Source organism: Erythranthe guttata, chromosome 10 (genome assembly GCF_056151865.1).
Source record: "Erythranthe guttata isolate IM_541 chromosome 10, IM_541, whole genome shotgun sequence".
NCBI classification, from domain to species: Eukaryota; Viridiplantae; Streptophyta; class Magnoliopsida; order Lamiales; family Phrymaceae; genus Erythranthe; species Erythranthe guttata.
Genome location: NC_142542.1, coordinates 5,194,449 through 5,215,728, shown reverse-complemented (window position 1 = coordinate 5,215,728; position 21,280 = coordinate 5,194,449). Strand labels below are relative to the sequence as shown.

The window sequence follows — 21,280 nt, the reverse complement described above, 5'->3', positions numbered from 1 at the left end:
TATGTTTTTTTTAAGATCAAAACATACACTTACCGACGTTCTTAATAATTGTGGAATGCTGAAATACGACAATTAATTAGGAACGGGTGGAGTATATATTACACTAACATGAAAATACATCAGAGCATCGATCCTCAATTACTAATTTCGTTCAAACTATCAAAACTTGGAAGGTTCTGGTTGAACCGCGCGCACCCTTTCAGAACCGTTTCTATAACGAACCCGCCGACTGATGTCGAACGATATTAAGGTGACTTGGACGCAACCTATGAAGTCAAAGTTGTAGTTCAATGTCTAAATCAACAATATATATATATATATATATATATATATATATATATATATATATATATATATATATATATATATATATATCCCTCCAAAAAAATAAATATTAAAAGTTCAAAATTAGCTGCTTCGATAAATAGAAAAAGCCAAAAAGGCCATGTTGCTAAGAAAAATAAGAGGTTGCAAATGAATCCAAATCGATATTTTTTGGAAAATAAATTTTAGGTCCATTTACGAGTTGAGAAGTTTTCAATTCAATAGGAACAAAAAAGATAACCGCGTGGAATTGATGTCTTCCTTTTCTTCCCCAATTAAGTCAATACGAGTTTTCGGTCAAAATGCATCTTGTGAAATATCTTGCAAGCAGTCGCGTTCCTGAGAATTCAGGAGCCTGTCAATCTAGCGACGGATTCAAAAATGTATTCAAAGGATGAAACTGCAAAAATAATAGAATATAAATAATATTTGATAAAAAAACAAATGGAATAAATGATTAAAGAGGTTCCACGACAGTCCATCGAAATGTTTTTGAGATGTATGAATATAAAATAATTCAATATATAAAAGAAATTTCAAAATATATTTGCGAGCACTAAATTTTCGTAAAAATCAAGGGGCCCTACTTCGCTTCCCATCAGAACCGACCCTTCTTGCAAGTTGCAATTCCAATTTGGAAAAATAAAAAAATCAAAATCAAAATCAAAAGTAAATAAGCAAAGATGAAATAATACACAATTTGTCACACAAATTAAAAGAAATGATTATTTATTAAAAATAATAAACTCTCAATTGGCCAAACCAGCCGTATACGTGACCCCAGTGGAAGGCAACCACGCGTTCCCAGAAATCAGCCGAGCCACAGTAAAGCCATACGCTTGAGCCGAGTCATTAAGCACGTGATAACCGGGCCACTTAACCCGACCCGTCAACCCAGATCCGGGCCCGTAGTTATTATACTCCCCGTAGAACAAACTATCCAGATACAAACTCCCATTCCACTCGAGCCACCCCTCCGGCCTGACGGCGCCGCTAATGTACGACTGCATAACAACCGTCCGGGAATACCTTTTCCACGGCCGGCCGAGGTAGGTCTGAGTCGAACCGACCGAGTCCGGCTCGGCCGAGATGTTGCAGAACTGGATGGAAAACCCGGACGGATCGAGAATGTGCTCCCGGCTCTGAGCCGTGATGGTGTTCTTCTGGCCGGGGAGTGCTTTTCGGGCGGTGATCTGGCAGTTCTGGAAGACGGCGGTGCCGTGGCCGCAGATGAAGTCCACCGTGCCGGAGATTCTGCACTCTCTGTAGAACTGGCGCATGCAGTGGGAGTAGAGTGTGTCCTGGTAGCCTCTGATGGCGCACCGGTACACCACGGATTGGTCGGAATCTGATCGGAATGCGACGGCTTGGATCTTTGTGGGCCCCGCCGTGTTCTCGAATGTGATGTCACGCGCTATGAATCCTTTCCCTTTAACACCTGCAGTTTTTTCATTTAGTTATATGATCATTCGAGGTGGAAATCGGAATCAGTACTTTCAGAAAAATTCTATTTTTTTTCGAAATTGAACTAATTCCAATTCCGTTACAAAAATATTCGGGAAATCGGAAATATGAACTTCCGAAATTAAAATGAAGAAAAAAAAATTGTCCAAGAATCAAAAAATTTAGAAATGAAATTGGCGGAATTCAGAATTTCTATTTTCTTAATTACCAATTTTCGAAATAAAAAACCCTATTTTTTCAGAAATTAAAATTCGATCGGAATTCGGAATTCGAAATCTACTATATGTATTCCGGTTCCGTTAAAAAGATGGAAAGTTGCAATAGGAACTTTTGGATTTCAAAAATATTATTCCAAAAATTAGAAATTTTCAGATCGAAATCGACGGAATATTTTGCAAATTCGTTCCAATTTCTACCACTATGCGACAGTTTCACGCAATTTCAATAACAACGAAATCCAATTTAATTAGATAATAAAGCCGGTAATTCTTACCAAACGTCGCAGAGCGATAAGTGGTCCATCCATCAACCTTGTTGTGACTACCCGAAATAACCGTAGAATCGATGCCATCTCCGATTATCATAATATTCCATTTCTTCTTATTGATCTCCACATACTCCTTATACACACCTTTCTTAATATGAATAACATATCTTTTATTGCTGTGGTCCGGTGCCGCCTCAATAGCCTCCTTAACCGTGGTGAAATCCCCCGTGCCATCGGCCGCAACCACCGCGTCCGCATTGGTGGTATTGCCGACCGCCGCCTGGAGAAGTTTCCGGTCATCGGATTTCACCCAATCCGGAAACTTTTCACTATCTCCGATGAGTTTTCGACCACTCTTTTTAGATGGGGTGGGTGGACTATTAGGGTTTACCATGGCAATAAGTTTATGTGCCGACGAGACAACTTTGTCTAGGCCGGTGAAAATCGATTTTTTGACGAGGGTCGTGTTTTTTGTTACTATACCGTCGAAGCCTTCTCTGCACGTGCGCGGATTCACTAGTAATCCACACACCATTATCTTCATATCAGCACTCCCATAATTACCTGCATGCATGAATTATTAATTATAAACTAATTAATTAATTAATTAATTTCCATAAATTTAATACAAAGAATATATATTGCCAAAATAAAATTTTAGTTTAGAATATATTGTACCATTTGGATTCTGAGAATTAGTAGTAAGCATAGTGGAGTTCAATAAGTCGAGTGAAAAATCCATGAGATCATGGCAGTCGGAAAGTGCCGTGCTTAACCGGAAATCGCCGGAGGCGGCATCGGCGAATTTCGAAACGGTGGTGATTACTTCCCGGAGTTGGGCGGCCGTGGACCTCACCGCCGCCTCAAATTTCGCCGCCGGAACTTTCAAAGTGCACGCCGACTCGCCAAAATCCGAAGCCCAGCCGCCACTAACGAAGCACAGAAGTAACAGACATTTCAAGAAAGAATTAGCTGCCATAAAGACTAGTTACTTAACCTAGTTGCATGCAGCTGGTTAGAACGTGAGATATATATATATATATATATACATACATGTATGTATATATATATATAGGTAGAGAGAGAGAGAGAGCCTGCATGCATGAAAAGGAGCAGTGCTTGCCAGCCTAACACACCGTTGTAAGCATATCTTTACAGGTTTCAGAATTTCTTTGGGGTCCCTAGCTAATTCCTTCTTCACTAAGCACTCTCTATTCATTACTTTAATTACCATATTATATAATAAATACATACAAATATATTTTGTGTGTATACTTTAACTCAACCTTTAATTAGAAGTTCCCTTTAATTAAATAATTGTATGCTCTTTTTATTTAATTACTATCAATAATAATGATTAAATATTAAAAAAATTACACATTCCCCATAAAATAAAATCCCATACAAAATTCATCAATATTAAATTATTAAATAATTAATTAATATGTCAGGCCAGAAGTGTAATTGACCCCGGTCGAAGGCAACCACCCATCCCCATTAATGAACCGAGTCACAGTAAACTGACTCGCTTGTGACTCATTAAGCACGTGGTAACCCGGCCACTTAACCCGACCCGATAAATTAGCTCCGGGCCCGTAATTACCGTACTCGCCGTAGAACAAAGTATCCAGATACAAATCCCCATTCCACTCGAGCCACCCCTCCGGCCGGATATCGCCGCTAATGTACGACTGCATAACCACCGTCGTCGAGTAAATTTTCCACGGCCGGCCGAGGTAGGTCGGAGTCGGTCCCCCCGCGCCCGGCTCGGCGGAGATGCGGCAGAACTGGAACGAGAAGCCCGACGGTTCGAGGAGATCGTCTCGGTTCTGGGCGGCGATGGTGTTCTTCTGGCCGGGGAGAGCTTTACGGGCGGTGATCTGGCAGTCCTGGAAGACGGCGGTGCCGTGGCCGAAGATGAAGTCCACCGTGCCGGAGATTTTGCACTCCTTGTAGAACTGGCGGTGGCAGTGGGAGTAGAGCGCGTCCTGATACCCCCTGATTGCGCACCTGTACACCACCGATTGGTCGGAATCGGATCTGAACGCCACCGCTTGGTGCAATGCTGGCCCCGCCGTGTTCTCGAACGTCATATCCATGGCTACGAATCCTCTCCCTTTCACACCTGCATCGTCAAAATTAGGGCTCCGAATTTAGGGCTTCTTGCATTTTGGTACCCGCATTTTACTTTAATTGTCAAAAAACCCCCCATTTTATAAATAATATTTAGCAAATCCGCCCCCTCCCCTCAATTGCCCTAAAAAAATACACCAAACGATTGTTTTTGCTAATATTTATATAAATTAATAATTAATTTAGTGAAATATTAAATAATTGAACTAGACTTTTACCCGAGTCAGACCAGAAAAAATTATTATTTAAGCGAGAGGATATTAATTTATCGAGGTTCTACTGTATAGTGTAATTCTTACCGAATGTTGCACTTCTGTAAGTGGACAATTCATCAGTCTTGCTGCGATTACCAGAAATAATCGTAGCATCGATGCCGTCTCCGAACATCATAATATTCCATTTGTGCTTACTGATATCCACATACTCCCTATACACTCCTTTCTTAACATGAATTACATATCTTCTGGTGCTATTCTTCGGCGCTTTATCAATAGCCGCCATAATGGTGGTGAAATCCCCCGTGCCATCGGCGGCAACCACCGCATCCACACCGGTGATACTGGCGGCCGCCCCCTCGAGGATGAGTTTCCGGTCGTGGGGTTTCACCCAATCCGGAAATTGCGCGTGATGATCGTGATCTCTGATGAGTTTTCGACCGCGGCGGATTTTGGATTGGGTGGTGGTGAGATAGTTAGGGTTTACCATTGCACTGAGTTTCTGTGCTGACGTGGCAACACTGTCCAGCTGGCTGAAAATCAAATTCTTGACAGGGTTGTTGTCTGGTATACCATCAAACCCTTCTTTGCAAGTTTCGGGGTTCACGTTTACTGGACACTTTACGTTCTTCATCATTTTGAAACTCCCGTAGTTTCCGTTGCTGCTTCGATCTTTTCCTGCATGTGTATATTAATATTTATAGCCTCATTAAATTAATTATGAGAGATTGTCAATCAAGAATTGAAATAACTAATTAAGATTTTAATTTAGAATATTTACGGCTTGGATTACGAGAAGTAACGAGCTGGGTAGTGGAGTTCAACAAGTCGAGGGAGAAATCCAAGAGATCGTAGCAGTTGGAAAGTGCGTTGCTCAGGCGAAGATCGCCGCCGCCTGAAATTTCAGCGGAGAATTTGGAAATGGTGGAAATAACCTGCTGGAGTTGGGCCGCCGTGGACTCCACTGCCCTCTCAAATTTCGCCGCCGGAACGTTCAAATACGCAGTCGTCTCACGACCAAAATCCGAATTCCCACAAGGAAGTAATAAGCACAAAAGTAACACAAGTAACATACATTTGAAGAAAGAAGCTTCTGCTGCTGCCATAATAATAATATCAAAGAAGACTAATTCAACTATGCCTGTAGGCTTAAAACTGAGTTATATACATATATATTGAGAGAGAGAGAAAGAGTGATCTAGAGAGAGAGAGAGAGAATGCATGAAAAGAAGGGTATTTTGGGAATGAGAAGAACAAGTATAAATACTACTAATTAGGGTTTAGGGGCATTATAAAAGATGGGATCTTCTTCTAATTGGAAAAATACAATTGCATACAATTAGAAGGGGGGTGTTGTCTTATTTCCTTGTGAATTGTGATACGGATTTGAAAGAGTGAAAAATTAAATTGAAGAGAAAATTTCAATATGTATAATATAATGAAGATCATGACATATATCCGTAAATATATATAACATGAAGTATACTATATATATTGTTGGTATTTTCAGATTCCATAAATAGTCTGCACAATTGCATAATTTTGACAACCGTAATTAATCCGAATTAAAGATCGTTTGCATAATACTCAGACTCATGTGACGAAGATCATATTGATCGATTCGATCTCAGGTTCATGAATGTCCTTTTTCGTTTAATTAGTGAATTAAATCCAAACGTTCAATTGATTAATTACTGTGCCAGCCAGCCTAATAACTAATCCAATAATAAACACGATTAAATTCCTTCGCACATCGATCTAATTATGTGACACTGAATCTGACACAGACTCCTTTAATTTCTTAATGCTGGGCTTTGGTAAATTGTCTCCATCTTTTTTTCCGTTTCAAGTGATGCGTAAAATCGTTTTCGCGAAGTATTAATTGGGTTAGTAGGATATATATATCAATTATTATTAGAAAACCCGTAGATAATAAGTTAACCGTGTGTTGACGAACTCGACTTAGAAAGTGGTGGCAATATATTTTTTTGTAAAATTATTTGTGACACTTAATGTAGACACAGAAAATGAGAGATTGAGTGTCTAGTTGCAAAAATTGCCCAAAACTATCACTACCCACCAGATATATATTTATCAGTGTGATAAATACATTATAGTCTATTTATTTCTAAATATCACTATCATGCATTATATGTGGTCAATTTATTTATATTTATAATTTCTCATGAATATGATCACATTGATCTTATTTTAGTAACCCATGTCTATTTTCTTATGAATCCTTTTCTCACTGTAATTTAATTTATCAACACTTCACACCTCCTCTATAAGAATCATATATATAATCTTTACATGGCAAAGGGGGGTCATGGCCCCCCAATATTCGGCCCCTTAATACTTAAAATCCTGGCTCCCCACTGGAATTAAATAAACGCATTTCCTCATGAGATTACCCCAAATTGATTTATTTGTTTAACTAGATAATTTCAACATAATTTATAGTAATATTTTTTTTAAAATGTGAAAAAATTATAACTTGTGTAAATTGTTATGGGAGTGGAGCGACGACTAGAAGACAGGAATTAATGGCTTTTTTGCTATATTCAATATAATTAGAAAAAAAAAAAAGAATTGACCAGTAGTTAAAGTTAAATTAGGTAAAGAAATCACATGCAAATTACAGAAAGGGGACAATAAAGAGTAGGATCTTTCCTGAACTAAAGTAAATAGTAAATACAAAACCCTAAAATCAGATCGGCTTATTAAGAGAAAAAGGGCCCACAAAACGCGTTTAGCAGCTAATTGATTGATTTTACTCAAAAAAAAAAGCTAATTGATTGATTAAATATACTGAAATGATTTGTGCAGGCCAAAATTAAACATTCAGGCACATTTTTTACCATTCTTCAAAAGACAAAAAGTAAAAAAACTCAAAACTCTCTCAACCTTTCGATTTTCTTTCGCAAAGCTCGTGCAAATCGTCAACAGATCGGATGTAATTTTTACGTTTTTACGATCCTCTTGTTATGTAGATTACGAATCCGGAAAAAAAAAACGAAAAAAATAACACGTTGGCCTGCTCGTGTGAATTTACACGAGCGCATCCACTGTGCTCGTGTAAATCCACACGAGCAGGCATTTTTATTATTATTATTTTTTTTTAATTGCTCGTGTAAAAACACACGAGCGGTTGCAAAGTGCTCGTGTGATTTCACACGAGCAGATTATTATTATTTTTTTATTTATTTATTTATAAGATGCTCGTGCAAAAACATGCGAGCATTTCAACAGTGCTCGTGTGAATTCAGATGAGCACTGTTGAAATGCTCGCATGTTTTTGCACGAGCACAACAATTTAATTTTTTAATTTTTTTTTATTTTTTATTTTTATTGGGTAGGAATAGTACAAAAGGTAAATAGTTATGGTAAAAAAGTAAAAAATCATGGTAAAAAAGTGCATGAATGTTTAATTTGGCATTCTCATATCATTACCATTAAATATATGTATATATAGTGGTAAGCGTGTCTTGGAAGAAAATCTTCTTCTTCAACTAGATAGGTCTACCTGGCACAAGGACCTGGCCCGTGGTCCCACCACTTCATTGTTTAATGATATTAAATATTACATATTTTTAAATAGTACATATTAAATTCCTATTTTCACGTCGATGGGAGTGTGGGGTAGCAATATCGATGCTACATCCGGTGATTTTCACCAGACACCCTAATTGATAAGATTCCCACAATGGATTCAGTTATGACCCATTATTTTAGAAAAATAATTATAAAGTAAATTAAAAAGGACACATGTCAATAAGAGAGCTACTCTGGTGAAAATCACCGGGTATAGCATCGTATTCCCCTTGTGGGGTATAAGGGGTGAAAGTTGGAATTGAGTTCCAATTACCGTTGGTTCTGGTTTTTGAAATTTCGATTTTTGAATTTTTATATTTCTTTAATTTGGAATTGTAACTATATAAATAAAAATTGAAATTTATTCCGAAATTTTGAATTTTTTTTCCCCCAAAAATTACACCTATAAATAATATGTATTATATATTATTTATTTTATTAAATGCATTTTAGATTAAATATTTTATTTTATGGTGATGTTGGAGGGTCAAAGTTTCATTTGCTATCAAAGAGGTTTTTTTTTTAATGAATTGAAATTTAATAGCTAAAAGTTTTATCAAAGTTGTGTTCTTATTTTTTTTTAAATATATGAAAGATGCTGAAAATTTTCGAAATGTTTTGAAAATTTAGAATTAATGTGATTCCGAAATTCCTGTAAATTTTAGAACCGGAATGACTCTTTAGATTTTCAAAAACTTAGAGAAAGTGAAATTGAAATTGCTTTTGTACTTTGGAAAAAAAATCGAAAAGATTAATTTCGATGTATTCCATCCGGCTTTCAACCTCAGTCGGATAATTAACATTGGTAGTAAAATGAGTCGATTAAACTCCCCAAATAAAAATTGGATAAAGTGGGCTTCTCTCGATAAAACCAGCCTTTACTATTAGATGTATACAATGGGCTTCTTTTAATTAAACCAACCTTTAATTTGCTATTTGTGAGCCTGCTAAATGATATTAACTTGTTTATATGGGCCTCGGAGAGAATATTCCGAGTTTTAATTACTTGTTAATTAGTATTTTACATTAGCCCTAAATTACATAATTTACAGTCGATAAAGTACACGATCATGCACATCTATATACTACGAAAACTTCAACTAGTTAATGTATTCGTATTGCGGACACGTTTTGTGTCCAACGCTCAATGACACCTGATGCGCATTTTATATAGGTCATTTTACAATTTGTAAAAAGTTAGAAACATGTTTGAATAGTACATTTCTAAATATTTTTGTTGCCTCCCTAATTAATTTTCATGAATTTTAATGATCAATTCAATATATTTGTACAGAAATATATAAAAATAATTTGTATATAAATACAAACTTAGATACGTTATATATCATATTTTTTTTTTTTTTTGAGTAAATTCAAGTCCATTACAAGGGGAAGTAGGGGAGGGGGGGACTCGAACCCTAGACCATTACCCTATTGGTAAAGGCTAGGTACCAACTCTCCTAATGAGGGTTGGTGTTATATATCATATTTATAAATATACACCTATACTTTTAATATTATACGTTTCTCCCCAAGTTCTCGTACTCCTATTTTTTTGAACGTGTCGTCTACGTTGTCCGTTTTCCCGTCTTCATGTATCGTGATTTCCGTGTCGTGCACACATTTGCATGTGTTTGGTATATAATAAATTATTTATTGATATACTTCATCCAATGTAACAACATCTAATAAATCTCTGATTATTTTTGGTCTACATCATCCCTATAGATAGAGAAGTTAGGCAAGGGCTGCTAGGCAATAAGAATCCCTCAAACAAGGAATACCTTCAATTTCAAGTGTAATAAAATACTATTGTCTATTGATGACGTGTATTTATTATCTTAATTAAATTTGTTCCACGTCACATCAAAGTCGTTCTAACATCCAATATAGTAGGTGTACCGAGTTCATCCCATCCAATTTCATCTTCTATTTTCTTGTCATTTTTGTCTTTATTATCTTATTTTTATTTCATATACATTTTCTAACATTTCAATTAGTGCCTTACAATGTGACAAATTTAATGGGATTTCATGTTTTTTGGGATGAATTATTGTAATAAAATGAATTTGAGGCTTAAATTAATAATAGAGGCAATAAAGAGGATTGAGTGGATTACTTTACACGTGCTTTATCCGTAAAAGATAACTCTCAAATCATCCCGTGAATCGAAATTGCAAATTTGCAAAATAGTGATTTGTTTGAGGACTAAGATCGTGAAAAAAATGATATATAAATTAAAATTAATTTTAATGTAAGTTTTAGATCATCAATTCGTTTTGGTTAGTTTCATTTACCGGACAAAGTCCTCAATACTTTCTATACTGCACTCACTCGTTTTAAGTTTTGCTTACAGTTAGCTCTCCATCCATCCAAAATGTCTTGAACGCCCTTCATTAAGCAAATATTAAAAAACGTTTTTGGTGAAATAAATAAATAAATAAATATTATTGAAAACATGTTCGGTCAGAACACGTCTTTATGACCGAGCAGTAGCATTTTTTTTAAAGTGGAAAAGAAAGGCATTCTAGACATTTCTATGAGTTAAGGAGCTAACTGTATGTAAAACTTAAAAAGGGGAATACAGTGTCTAAAGTATAACACCGGAACTGCCCAATATATAAAACTAGCCAAAAGAGATTTACCATATAAAAATTAGTGATTATCCTAAGAAGCCCAAAAATATTAAAATAAATAAAAATAATAAATGCATGTTAAGACAAGAAGAGAGCTTTCAAAAAAGGTGGTTGGTCGAAGACATCCATTTCCCAACATGCCACGTCACGTGATGTATCCATATGAATTCTCTAACCAAATCCCAAATATAATATGACCCGTTTGTAAATGGGCAAACCCGGTTCCGTGCTCCACTCAACCAACGGTTCTTTTGTTCCTCATCTTTTCACCTATACATACACATACATTATATAACATGCCATAGTTGGTTGGATTTCGGTTTTCTGATAAGCTCAAGAATTTAGGTTTATTCTTTAATTGTAAATATTAATATTAATAATGTGAATCACGTTTCACTTGTTTTTAACTTTCCGATAAAGCTCTCTTTCCTTCTACTCTTTTTTTGTCATAGTAAAGAAGTGATTGATTCAGACATTTTGTAGAACACCACGTGTGCACTCGGACATTTTTACAGAGCGCAACACAATTCTTGGAGTTTGTGATCGAGGCTCAAAAGGGGGTTTCACTTTTTCAAAAGGTGGGGCGATTTGTACGAGAACAAAAGGCAGGTTTCGCTTCCTGCCCCCGTGATCTTTACGTCTGTAAATGTAAGGAATTCTCTGTTAAATGTGTTTCTTTTTTTTATTTATTTTTAGTTTTTTATGTGGGATCCTCTTTGAATTTCTTGACAGTGTTTGTTATGTGTTGATGTTGTCCGATCATCGGAAGAGAACATTGGGGAAATAACTCTGTGTTCGGAAATGCCCACTGTCTGAACATAAATTTAGCCTGTAATTAATTTATTTTAGATCTTTTTTTTTCTTTGTTTTTTTTTTTAATGTTGATGTTTCTTGATTGTTCTTTCTTTGTGTCCATGCATGCGTAATTGACTGGTTCATTTTGCTATTAATTACAACTGATTATATTACAGTCGTTGTATGATGGTGTTCGGTTCTCTTGCAGTTCTTGATTAGTTGATTTCATCATGCATGTTTTTGTGTAATGGACGAATCTTGTAAATAATTATAAATCACATATAATTTCTGCTATTTTTTTTTTTTGGTTAATTTTGTGATCGTAGTTGTAAGTATGTCGAATCCGAGTCTCGATTTGTGGAGGTGCAGAGTGTTTTTTTTTCTTTCAATAAGTTTCGGGGCGATTAGTGGTTGTGACTTGTGAGTGAAGTAAAACAAGAAATTAAAATGTATGAGCAAAATTAATCCTCTGTTGTGAGATTTCGTATTTACTTTATAGTTAAGTTAACAAACAGTTTGCATTTTTTTTTAGTCCGAACACAAGGTATCGGACAAGCAATGCTTGGAAACGGAGTTGTTGGAATCCTCTCAGAATCCACTAACAAGTGGGAGAGGCGGGCCCCACTCACCCCCGCACACTGCGCGAGGCTACTCCACGGTGGCAGTGGCAAAACCGGAGTTTCTCGCATCATTGTACAGCCATCGACAAAGCGCATTCACCATGACCAACTGTACGAGGATGTTGGCTGTGAGATATCACAAGACTTATCCGAATGTGGCCTCATTGTCGGTATCAAACAACCGCAGGTAACAATTATATCGAAAATTTTCCTTTCTCTTCATTCTTAACTTTCATTCTTAACTTTCATGTCGAAAAATAGGAAGAAAAAAATAAATAATTTTATTTTTTATTTTTCTGTAGTTGGAGATGATACTTCCTGATAGGGCGTACGCGTTTTTCTCGCACACTCACAAGGCGCAAAAAGAAAATATGCCCCTTCTTGATAAGGTGTGTGTGCTTTTCCATCAAGAAAATATTTTCGACATACCTTTAATTTTTTTTAGTTTTAACATTTTGTGTCGTTTAGATTTTATCCGAAAGAGCTACTTTGTTCGATTACGAGCTTATAAGTGGAGATCACGGTAAAAGATTATTAGCGTTCGGAAAATTCGCTGGAAGAGCTGGAATGATTGATTTCTTGTCTGGTTTAGGACAGAGTACGCTTTTTTAGATTCTTGTATCCTAATATTTGTTTGAAATTCTTTTATTTATTTTTTTCGTAAGAATTCAATTTTTTTTTCATTTTTCAGGGTATCTTAATCTTGGATATTCGACACCGTTTCTCTCTCTGGGTGCATCGTATATGTATTCTTCGTTGGCTATGGCGAAAGCTGCAATCATTTCAGTGGGAGAAGAAATCGCTACAATGGGACTTCCATCAAGCATATGTCCATTAGTTTTCGTTTTTACCGGTACAGGAAATGGTACGATCAACCGAAAACAAGACTATGATGCTTCATATATTTATCGATTTTTTCGTCACATGAAAATGCTTAATTTTTGCTATCTTATATATTTATGCAGTTTCTCAAGGAGCACGGGAAATATTCAAGCTTCTTCCGCACACTTTCGTGGAATTGAGTAAACTTCCAGATTTATTGGAGATGGTAATTCAATTCGATTCTTACTCAAGACCGCTTATTTGGTTCACGCACGTATATATTTTTTTTCCCATGTTATAAATAAATTATTCAATTTACTAGGCCAAAGATCATAACCAAGTAGGAAGAACTTCAAAACGAGTATTTCAAGTATACGGTTGTGTTGTAACCAGTAAACACATGGTCGAACATAAAGACCCTTCCAAATTCTTCGATAAGGTGACCATTCTTCGATTCTGTTTATGACGAAAATAATAATCATTTTTTTATCTGAATTTTTTTTTCGTATACAAATCTTGAATGAAGCATATTTTTGTTTTCTTACCAGGCTGATTATTACGCACATCCAGAAAACTACAAGCCCGTATTTCACGAAAAGATAGCCCCGTTGACATCTGTTATAGGTCAGTCTCCTTTAATACCTTTCGAAGATGCCCTTTGATTTTTTTTTGGCAAAAATAAATGTTAAAAAGAATAACCGGGGCCCGTTTAATTTTTTTTGGTTGCAGTGAATTGTATGTATTGGGAAAAAAGATTTCCGAGGTTATTGACTACAATGCAGCTGCAAGAGCTGATGAAAAAAGGATGCCCACTTGTCGGAATTTCCGATATAACTTGTGATGTAGGTGGCTCAATTGAATTCGTAAATCAAACCACTACTATCGACTCACCTTTCATTAGGTAAATTATTTTTAATTTTTTTTTTAAAACTAGTGTTGCATACTTGCATGCATCTATTCATAGATTTCAAGATTGAATTTTTATTTTTTTCATTTTTATTTTCTTCGGGAGATTCTTGCACGAGTCTACATCTAATCATGCAAATTTTTATTTTATTTTTATTATTTTTTTTTTTAATATTTCTGTTATTAAAATTTGGTGAAAATGGTGTCTAGATACGATTCTCACGACAACTCGTACCATAATGACATGGAGGGTGACGGCGTTATCTGTTCAGCTGTCGACATTCTTCCAACCGAGTTCGCAAGAGAGGTGAAATTAACCTATCCTATTTTATTTTGTTCTCTATCTTTTTAAAAATATTATTATAATATTATGTTTTAATGTAGGCTTCTCAACATTTCGGTGATATTCTATCGCAATTTATCGGAATTTTAGCTTCTTCAACAAGTCTCGAAAACTTGCCTGCACATTTAAGGAGAGCTTGCATAGTCCATGCTGGAGCTCTTACCTCCTTGTTCGAATACATTCCTAGAATGAGAAGCTCCGATATTGAGTAAGTTTTTTAGTTGATAATTTTAAAGTTTTAATTTTTAATCACTTCGTTTTTCGAAAATTTGAATTACTTTAGTTATTGCAAATTTTTATCCTCTTACATTGTTATTTAAAAAAAAATCGCGGGTTTAGTTATCTTTTTTTTCTTTTGGCAGAGATTCTTCACAAATTCTCCAACCGTTGCAGCCTGCAAAAATGAAATACACGACTCTGGTACATCTTCTCTCCGTTATGCACGTGTCCTAATCGTTTTTTAATTGATTTCTAATTTACGTATTTCATTTTCCTGCAGATTTCTTTAAGTGGACATTTGTTCGATCGGTTTCTAATAAACGAGGCTTTGGATATCATCGAAGCAGCAGGTGGCTCCTTCCATTTGGTCAAATGTCAAGTCGGTCAAAGAACAGACGCTACGTCTTACTCAGAACTCGAAGTAAGTTGACTTTCATTACATTATTCGGCGGATTATTTCTATTCCAAAAAAATCTCGATTTTACGATCATTTTCCTGTTATATCAAACAGATTGGTGCAGATGATAAATCAATCCTAGATAAGATTATCGATTCTCTGACTTCGCTTGCTAATCCAAGCGAAGACCAAGTCAACAGTAAAGACAACACCATATCGCTCAAGGTTAAAAAATTCGAAGAAACGGATATGGAGAACGAAAACGAGGCGAAAAGAGAAGCATATGTCTTAATATTAGGTGCTGGACGAGTTTGTCGGCCAGCTGTCGAATTTCTAACATCGAAAAAATGTCTGAATTTGTACGTGACGAATGATTCGAATGAGAAGACTTGTGTTCGTGTTATTGTTGCTTCTCTTTTCTTGAAAGATGCAGAAGAGGTTAGTTAGTCTGATTATACATTGAATTTTCGATTTTTCTTTTTTTTGTAATGACGAGGAAAAAGTAAGGCGTGATCTCGTTTTTTTTTTTTTTTTTTTTTTTTTTTTTGTAATGTGGAGCAGATTGTTGAAGGAATTCCGTATGCAACTGCAGTTCAGCTTGATATTACGAATAAGGAACATCTCTGTAATTACATTTCAAAGGTAATTCTATGTACGAAAGTCGAAATATTATCACAATTATCTAAAATTGAAGGATATTTTATAGTTAAAAAAAAAAGGAAAGAAATTCAAGATGCTGTTTTAGTAAATTTGTTTTCTGAATTTTATTACAGGTTGATGTGGTGATCAGCTTACTGCCACCTAGTTGCCACAGTATCATAGCAAGTGCATGTATTCAGGTCCATATTTTTTTTTCTTTCTTTTTTTTTTTTTTTTTCTTTTTTGTGAATCACATGAAGCATTTATTTGGACGAGGAAACTTGTCTTTAGGCAATAGAAAATAATCGGCAATAATACAATTTTGAATTATTTCTACCTCTTTTACCATGTAATAATATTGTTGCCTCGTCGTGTTTCAGTTTAAGAAACATCTTGTCACGGCTAGCTACGTGGATGATTCCATGTCCAAGCTGGACGAATCGGCAAAAAGTTCGGGTATTACAATTCTTTGTGAGATGGGATTGGACCCTGGAATCGGTAATATATTTTTTACTGCTTCTAGTTGTAATAATGAATAAGTTAAATTTTATTTTAATAATGAACCCCCCCCTTTTTTTTTAAATAAATAAATTCAGATCATATGATGGCAATGAAGATGATCGATGAAGCCCGTAAACGAGGGGGTAAAATCAAATCTTTCACTTCGTATTGTGGCGGTCTTCCGGCTCCAGATGCTGCAAACAATACACTGGCTTATAAATTCAGGTATGAATTTCCTTTTTTAAATTTCTATTTTATTTCATGCATGATGTAACATTCATGCGTATATTTCGTATTACGTTTTCAGTTGGAGTCCAGCTGGCGCTATACGAGCTGGGCGAAATCCAGCCGTATATAAATATAATGGAGAAATCGTGCATGTTGATGGTGAGTCGTGACAATCATTATACATTTACACTACTCTCTTGTTATTAATTGATAAATAAATCAATATTCGAACCCCATTACAATATCTTCATAAGTACATCAATTTTTCTCCATTTTTTTTTAATAAATTAGTTTTTACGGTTAAATGCAGGGGACAAGCTTTATGATTCAGCTTCAAAACTTAGGATACCATATTTTCCAGCTTTTGCATTGGAATGTCTTCCAAATCGAGATTCTTTGGTTTACGGAGACCTTTATGGAATTAAAAGTGAAGCATCGACTATCTTCCGTGGGACCCTCAGATACGAAGGCAATATATTTCTTTTCCTTTATATTTCTATAATTACAATACGCATTTTTTTTTAATTTGAGTTTCTTGATTGATCTTTTTTTTGCAGGTTTTGGAGAAATAATGGGCACACTAGCAAGAATTGGGTTCTTCAATACCGAAGAAATCCCAATTCTAAAAAACGAGACGAGGACAACTTATAGAACCTTCTTACTATCACTTCTCGATTGCAATAGTACTAACGGCATTGAAGAACCAATCATAACCCAGAAATGGATTGCGGATCGGATTCTTGGCCTTGGTCTATGCAAAGACAAAGAAACGTCGCTCAAGACTGCCAAAACTATTATGTGAGTTTGAATATATAAATACACACACACATTCATTTAAGATCATTTTATTTTTGTGGAATATATGACTGCCAAAACTATTATGTGAGTTTGAATATATAAATACACACACACATTCATTTAAGATCATTTTATTTTTGTGGAATATATTTCTTACGCGTAAACTTCAATTAGATTTTTGGGATTCGAAGAGAAGGCAGAAATCTCAAAATCGTGCAAATCTGCATTCGATGTTACGTGCCTCCGAATGGAAGAAAGGCTGGCGTATTCCGGCACTGAAAAGGTTACTTGAGTTAAAATCTTTGTTCTTTTCGAAACATATTTGAAACATTTTATTTATTTATTAATTTGTTTTTAGGACATGGTGCTTCTACACCACGAGGTGGAAGTGGAATTTCCGAATGGCCAACCTAACGAAAACCACAGAGCAACACTATTGGAATTCGGAAGGATCGATGGAGAGAGACAATACACCGCAATGGCTTTAACAGTCGGAATTCCTGCTGCCATTGGAGCTCTGGTACTTGTATATACATATTTTCTTGTTTGCTTTTCTGTTTTTTTTTAAAAAAAAATCGGAAATTAAATTAATGGTGCTTTATATATATATTTTTTCAGCTCTTAATCGGGGAAAACATCAAAACGAAGGGTGTTTTAAGGCCTATACATCCGGAAATTTACGAACCAGGTGATCCCTTCTTCTTCTTCTACTTCTCTCTACATATTGATATTTATTGTTCTAAATCAAGAAAAGGGAGGGCTCAAAGGAAGATGTGTTCTTGTTTTGCAGCACTGGATATTCTAGAAGCATACGGTTTCAAGATGCTGGAGAAGAACGATTAAAGTTGGAGATTCGATTCAACATTTATTTATCATGTTTAAGAATCGATAAAATACTAGACTTGTGAATAAATAAACCAGTTTATATCAAGAATAAATAAATAATGTACCTACTCCAAGAATGCACGCGTTCGTTTATATCGAGACCGGCAATTCTAATTTTACTTTTACAAGCCCTTCGGCTTAAAAAAAATAGCAAGTTTGGAGAAAATGCAACTCCTCAGACGAAGAAAACAAAGAAAAAAAATTATCAAATTGCAACTCTAATCCCATCACTCGATTCCCCAACATAAAGACTAAGGGAAGGGGATAGTAAACAAAATAAATCTGCTAGTAACGAACTGTTGAATATTTTTGCAGCAAAAAAATATTCCTCTAGCTGCAATTTTGCAATTTTTTACGATCCTTAGGAGACCGCCGATAAGGACAATTGATGTTGTACCTCTTCCCAACTGTGTACCTTGGTAATAAGAGAATGATGCTGAGGAATATGCTCAGTCTTGCACCAAGGATACGAATTCTCGTAATCGAAAAGAAGAACCTTTATCCCAACTTCTGCACACTCAATTGCATATCTCGGATTATCATCAATCAATACTTTTGCCCCCAATAACCTACAAAAAACAAAATAACTTATTAAACCAACCAAAATAAGCGACAAACGAAGAGTTCAATAATACTTACTTGCAAATCTCTGATTTAGATCTGGAAAGTCCATCTAAAGCAAAGTGGTTGCCAAAATGGATCTCCTGAAAGAGACCGGGATAATGTTTTTCGATCCATTCAATTGTGTGATCTTTGATCACGTTTTGGCGGGACCTACATAGTATAAAAGACAAGCTACTATTATTATCTAGGCCTAACAAAGAACGGAAGTAGATCGAAAGGGTGCTAGAAGACATACGTAACAATGGACAAGTCGTAGAGTTTGGACAAATTTTGAATAGCCTTTTGAGCACCCGGAAGTGGATGTATCCCTTTCTTGAAATAATGTGTCTTAAAGAACTCATGTACACGAACATCAGCTGCGAAAAGAAAACAATTTTTATTTTTTTCATTCATGATGTGATTTTTAAAAAAATCATGGGATGCAAGAAAACACACCGCGTTATACAAACCTCGTATTAACACCTAATACATTTATAATGAATCTAAACATTATGTTCTAGGAGTGCAAGTTACGGTAAAAAGTCTCTTGTTTGACCTTTTACAGACAATCACCTATTTACAATTGGCTAAAAGGTCAGAGACACAGATGCAGTGACAGATGCAGGTGAAAACAAAAGAAGATAATAGTTATATATTGCTTCATGGTATAAATAGAATGAATAACATAAATTTGTCTGCAAATGCCTAGACAGCCAAGTTAGAGCATATGTATAGATACCTTCATCACGCGAACAGTTCCATATCTGCAAGAAAATGAAAAGTGAATCAGAAAACACATGAGAGCAATCTATCTTAAATATGATTTTATAAATAATTGTAGTTTATCGATTTTAAACTGTTAAGATTTCAGATCGAGAGCATTCTTCAGCCTTCAACACCAAGCATTTTCTATTGGAGGAATAAGAAGTAATCACGAGTTTTAGACGCATCACATACCGTTTTCTTAAACATGGTACTCATAGCATTACTTGCAAATGTCGTTAAAAACTATCAAACAGTACCTTGAAAAATTCATAAACATGGTACTCAGAAACCGAGTGGTTTTGAGAGTAGCGATCTGCGATGAACTTATTCAGAGCCGATACGAAGTTCCCAAGAACTGCCAACAAAGTCAACTGATTAAAACAAGAAAGTGATCGTCGAAACTCATATCTTAACATTCATGAACACAATACAAGACGAGTCATCGCTATCAACTCAATTTTAGCAAGTCAAGCCCAACGTACATTACGCAATTTGACCGAAAAGGAAGCGTAAAGGACCGAAATAGCCGCTTGACGAATACAAAAAACAAAACCGATATCGACAAATTTACGACAATTGCAAAATGCAAACCGAAATATTTGGTAGTTAACCATGATCAGATAATAATAATATGCCTCTTAACCAACAATCGAAAAACCACAAAATCGATTCTGTAACAAGTAAAATCAGATTACCCTCATCAACATCAACGGCGAGCATGACTTTCTGCGGGGAGGACTGGTCCACACCTCCGGCAAAGTTTCCTCGATTAGCGGCACCACCGCCATTGACAAAAACCTCGTCAGAAGGACGGAGTAACTGCGGGGCCCAACTAGGAGACGCCCTCACTTTCTGTACATCATTGCAACTAACACGATCACTACTGAAATTATTGCCGTGGTTATCGGAGCAGCAGCCCCTAAACCTAAATCGATTTGGGGGTGGTAGCCTTCGTTTAGTTATATGAATCAGTGGTGAAGTGGCGGTATTAAACCTTCTGAGCGGCAACATCTGGAAATCTGTTTGCCCCAACATAAAATTCGCCATGAAAAAAAGCCCCAAATTGTGGAATCGACGAATTAGGTTAGTGTTGGACGAAATTGCGAGCCAAGAACGCGCCTTTAACATGCCGATTGCTCAGACATTCACCACCGGTACAGAGGAATCATAAATTAATAAATTTCTGGGTTGAATATGAGAAAAAAGGGGGGAAAAAAACAAAAAAAAAAAAAGGGGGTAAGAAATTGTGAAGGAAAACCCACCACAGCTACATGTAATTCGGTTCAGAAATTGTAGCTATTTATAGGGGAGAGATGAGAGTCCGAGTGGGAAACAATGGCTATGGAGGATCCATTTCTTAAATCATGTTTTATAATTTTGAGAAAAAAAAAAAAAAAAAAAAGAGTTTTGGGTCTCGAGAATAGCAAATAGAAGTATATATAGGACCACTGCAATTGTGTTGAATCTGGGTCAGAAATTAAAGAAATTCTTATTTTATTTTATGCTTAAATAATTCTTTGAATATTTTTTTTTTTTTTGTAAATGTTTTCTTTGTTGTAGTATTTTTAATTTAACTTTTGAGTAGTATTGTTGTGAGAACATAATTTGAGAATGAAAGTAATGTTTGTTTATAATTTAATAAGAAATAAAACTTAATTTAAAGTTGTTGAAAAATGTATTTTAGAAGAAACTGTTGAAATTAAATTGAGATATTTTTTTGCAAAATATAACAAACACAAATTTATTTCTAGAAAAAAAATAAAAATGAAATGAGAACCGTACCAAATATTAACATAATTTAGCCCAAAACAAAAGGCTTAAATCTTTTCTTTTTTTTTTTGAAAACAAAAAGGGCTTAAATCCTACATTGAATAATATTATAAGCATGAGCCCGTTTATTATTTAA

General features: G+C 35.5%; 4 protein-coding genes across 6 annotated transcripts; 1 reads left to right on the top strand and 3 right to left on the bottom strand.

Annotated features, from left to right (window-relative positions):
* Positions 1 to 813: 813 nt before the first annotated feature.
* On the bottom strand, positions 814 to 3,308 carry LOC105970866 (pectinesterase/pectinesterase inhibitor PPE8B). Its single transcript, XM_012995690.2, has 3 exons — positions 2,954 to 3,308; positions 2,282 to 2,839; positions 814 to 1,762 (listed from the first exon to the last, which is right to left on the bottom strand). Exons 1-3 carry the CDS (start codon positions 3,252 to 3,254, stop codon positions 1,074 to 1,076), a joined length of 1,548 nt encoding a protein of 515 aa, XP_012851144.2. The 5' UTR covers positions 3,255 to 3,308; the 3' UTR covers positions 814 to 1,073.
* A 294-nt stretch (positions 3,309 to 3,602) lies between these two features.
* On the bottom strand, positions 3,603 to 6,264 carry LOC105971046 (pectinesterase/pectinesterase inhibitor PPE8B). Its single transcript, XM_088823821.1, has 3 exons — positions 5,405 to 6,264; positions 4,708 to 5,301; positions 3,603 to 4,400 (listed from the first exon to the last, which is right to left on the bottom strand). Exons 1-3 carry the CDS (start codon positions 5,727 to 5,729, stop codon positions 3,715 to 3,717), a joined length of 1,605 nt encoding a protein of 534 aa, XP_088679947.1. The 5' UTR covers positions 5,730 to 6,264; the 3' UTR covers positions 3,603 to 3,714.
* Positions 6,265 to 10,962: 4,698 nt separating this feature from the next.
* LOC105970939 (lysine-ketoglutarate reductase/saccharopine dehydrogenase bifunctional enzyme) lies at positions 10,963 to 18,083 on the top strand. 3 transcript variants are annotated; one of them, XM_012995767.2, is made up of 26 exons: positions 10,963 to 11,198; positions 11,306 to 11,501; positions 12,181 to 12,455; positions 12,571 to 12,657; positions 12,737 to 12,866; positions 12,960 to 13,133; positions 13,234 to 13,316; positions 13,413 to 13,529; positions 13,639 to 13,714; positions 13,820 to 13,991; positions 14,207 to 14,303; positions 14,381 to 14,547; positions 14,702 to 14,759; positions 14,839 to 14,979; positions 15,070 to 15,393; positions 15,517 to 15,597; positions 15,729 to 15,794; positions 15,975 to 16,092; positions 16,191 to 16,320; positions 16,403 to 16,482; positions 16,634 to 16,792; positions 16,881 to 17,121; positions 17,296 to 17,404; positions 17,480 to 17,641; positions 17,740 to 17,809; positions 17,912 to 18,083. In XM_012995767.2, the coding sequence occupies exons 3-26, from the start codon at positions 12,207 to 12,209 to the stop codon at positions 17,962 to 17,964; spliced, it is 3,144 nt and encodes a 1,047-aa protein (XP_012851221.2). In that variant the 5' UTR covers positions 10,963 to 11,198; positions 11,306 to 11,501; positions 12,181 to 12,206; the 3' UTR covers positions 17,965 to 18,083. The 3 variants fall into 3 exon arrangements, with proteins under 3 accessions (XP_012851221.2, XP_012851222.2, XP_088680202.1); XM_012995768.2 differs by having other exon boundaries at positions 11,080 to 11,198; positions 11,311 to 11,501; XM_088824076.1 differs by adding an exon at positions 11,586 to 11,684 and having other exon boundaries at positions 11,172 to 11,501.
* LOC105970940 (uncharacterized) lies at positions 18,024 to 20,811 on the bottom strand. Its single transcript, XM_088824077.1, has 6 exons — positions 20,070 to 20,811; positions 19,632 to 19,729; positions 19,349 to 19,373; positions 18,866 to 18,986; positions 18,646 to 18,780; positions 18,024 to 18,575 (listed from the first exon to the last, which is right to left on the bottom strand). Exons 1-6 carry the CDS (start codon positions 20,500 to 20,502, stop codon positions 18,368 to 18,370), a joined length of 1,020 nt encoding a protein of 339 aa, XP_088680203.1. The 5' UTR covers positions 20,503 to 20,811; the 3' UTR covers positions 18,024 to 18,367.
* Positions 20,812 to 21,280: the final 469 nt, after the last annotated feature.

Coding starts and splice junctions, on each gene's coding strand:
- LOC105970866 (XM_012995690.2), bottom strand. CDS start 3,254: ATGGCAGCTAATTCTTTCTTGAAATGTCTGTTACTTCTGTGCTTCGTT. Junction 2,840..2,953: donor TAATTCTCAGAATCCAAATG/GTACAATATATT, acceptor TCATGCATGCAG/GTAATTATGGGAGTGCTGAT. Junction 1,763..2,281: donor TTATCGCTCTGCGACGTTTG/GTAAGAATTACC, acceptor AAAAAACTGCAG/GTGTTAAAGGGAAAGGATTC.
- LOC105971046 (XM_088823821.1), bottom strand. CDS start 5,729: ATGGCAGCAGCAGAAGCTTCTTTCTTCAAATGTATGTTACTTGTGTTA. Junction 5,302..5,404: donor TACTTCTCGTAATCCAAGCC/GTAAATATTCTA, acceptor ATACACATGCAG/GAAAAGATCGAAGCAGCAAC. Junction 4,401..4,707: donor TTACAGAAGTGCAACATTCG/GTAAGAATTACA, acceptor TTGACGATGCAG/GTGTGAAAGGGAGAGGATTC.
- LOC105970939 (XM_012995767.2), top strand. CDS start 12,207: ATGCTTGGAAACGGAGTTGTTGGAATCCTCTCAGAATCCACTAACAAG. Junction 14,548..14,701: donor ATGAGAAGCTCCGATATTGA/GTAAGTTTTTTA, acceptor TTCTTTTGGCAG/AGATTCTTCACAAATTCTCC. Junction 15,394..15,516: donor TCTTGAAAGATGCAGAAGAG/GTTAGTTAGTCT, acceptor AATGTGGAGCAG/ATTGTTGAAGGAATTCCGTA.
- LOC105970940 (XM_088824077.1), bottom strand. CDS start 20,502: ATGTTAAAGGCGCGTTCTTGGCTCGCAATTTCGTCCAACACTAACCTA. Junction 19,374..19,631: donor ATGTTTATGAATTTTTCAAG/GTACTGTTTGAT, acceptor ATTTTCTTGCAG/ATATGGAACTGTTCGCGTGA. Junction 18,987..19,348: donor GAACTGTTCGCGTGATGAAG/GTATCTATACAT, acceptor TTCTTTTCGCAG/CTGATGTTCGTGTACATGAG.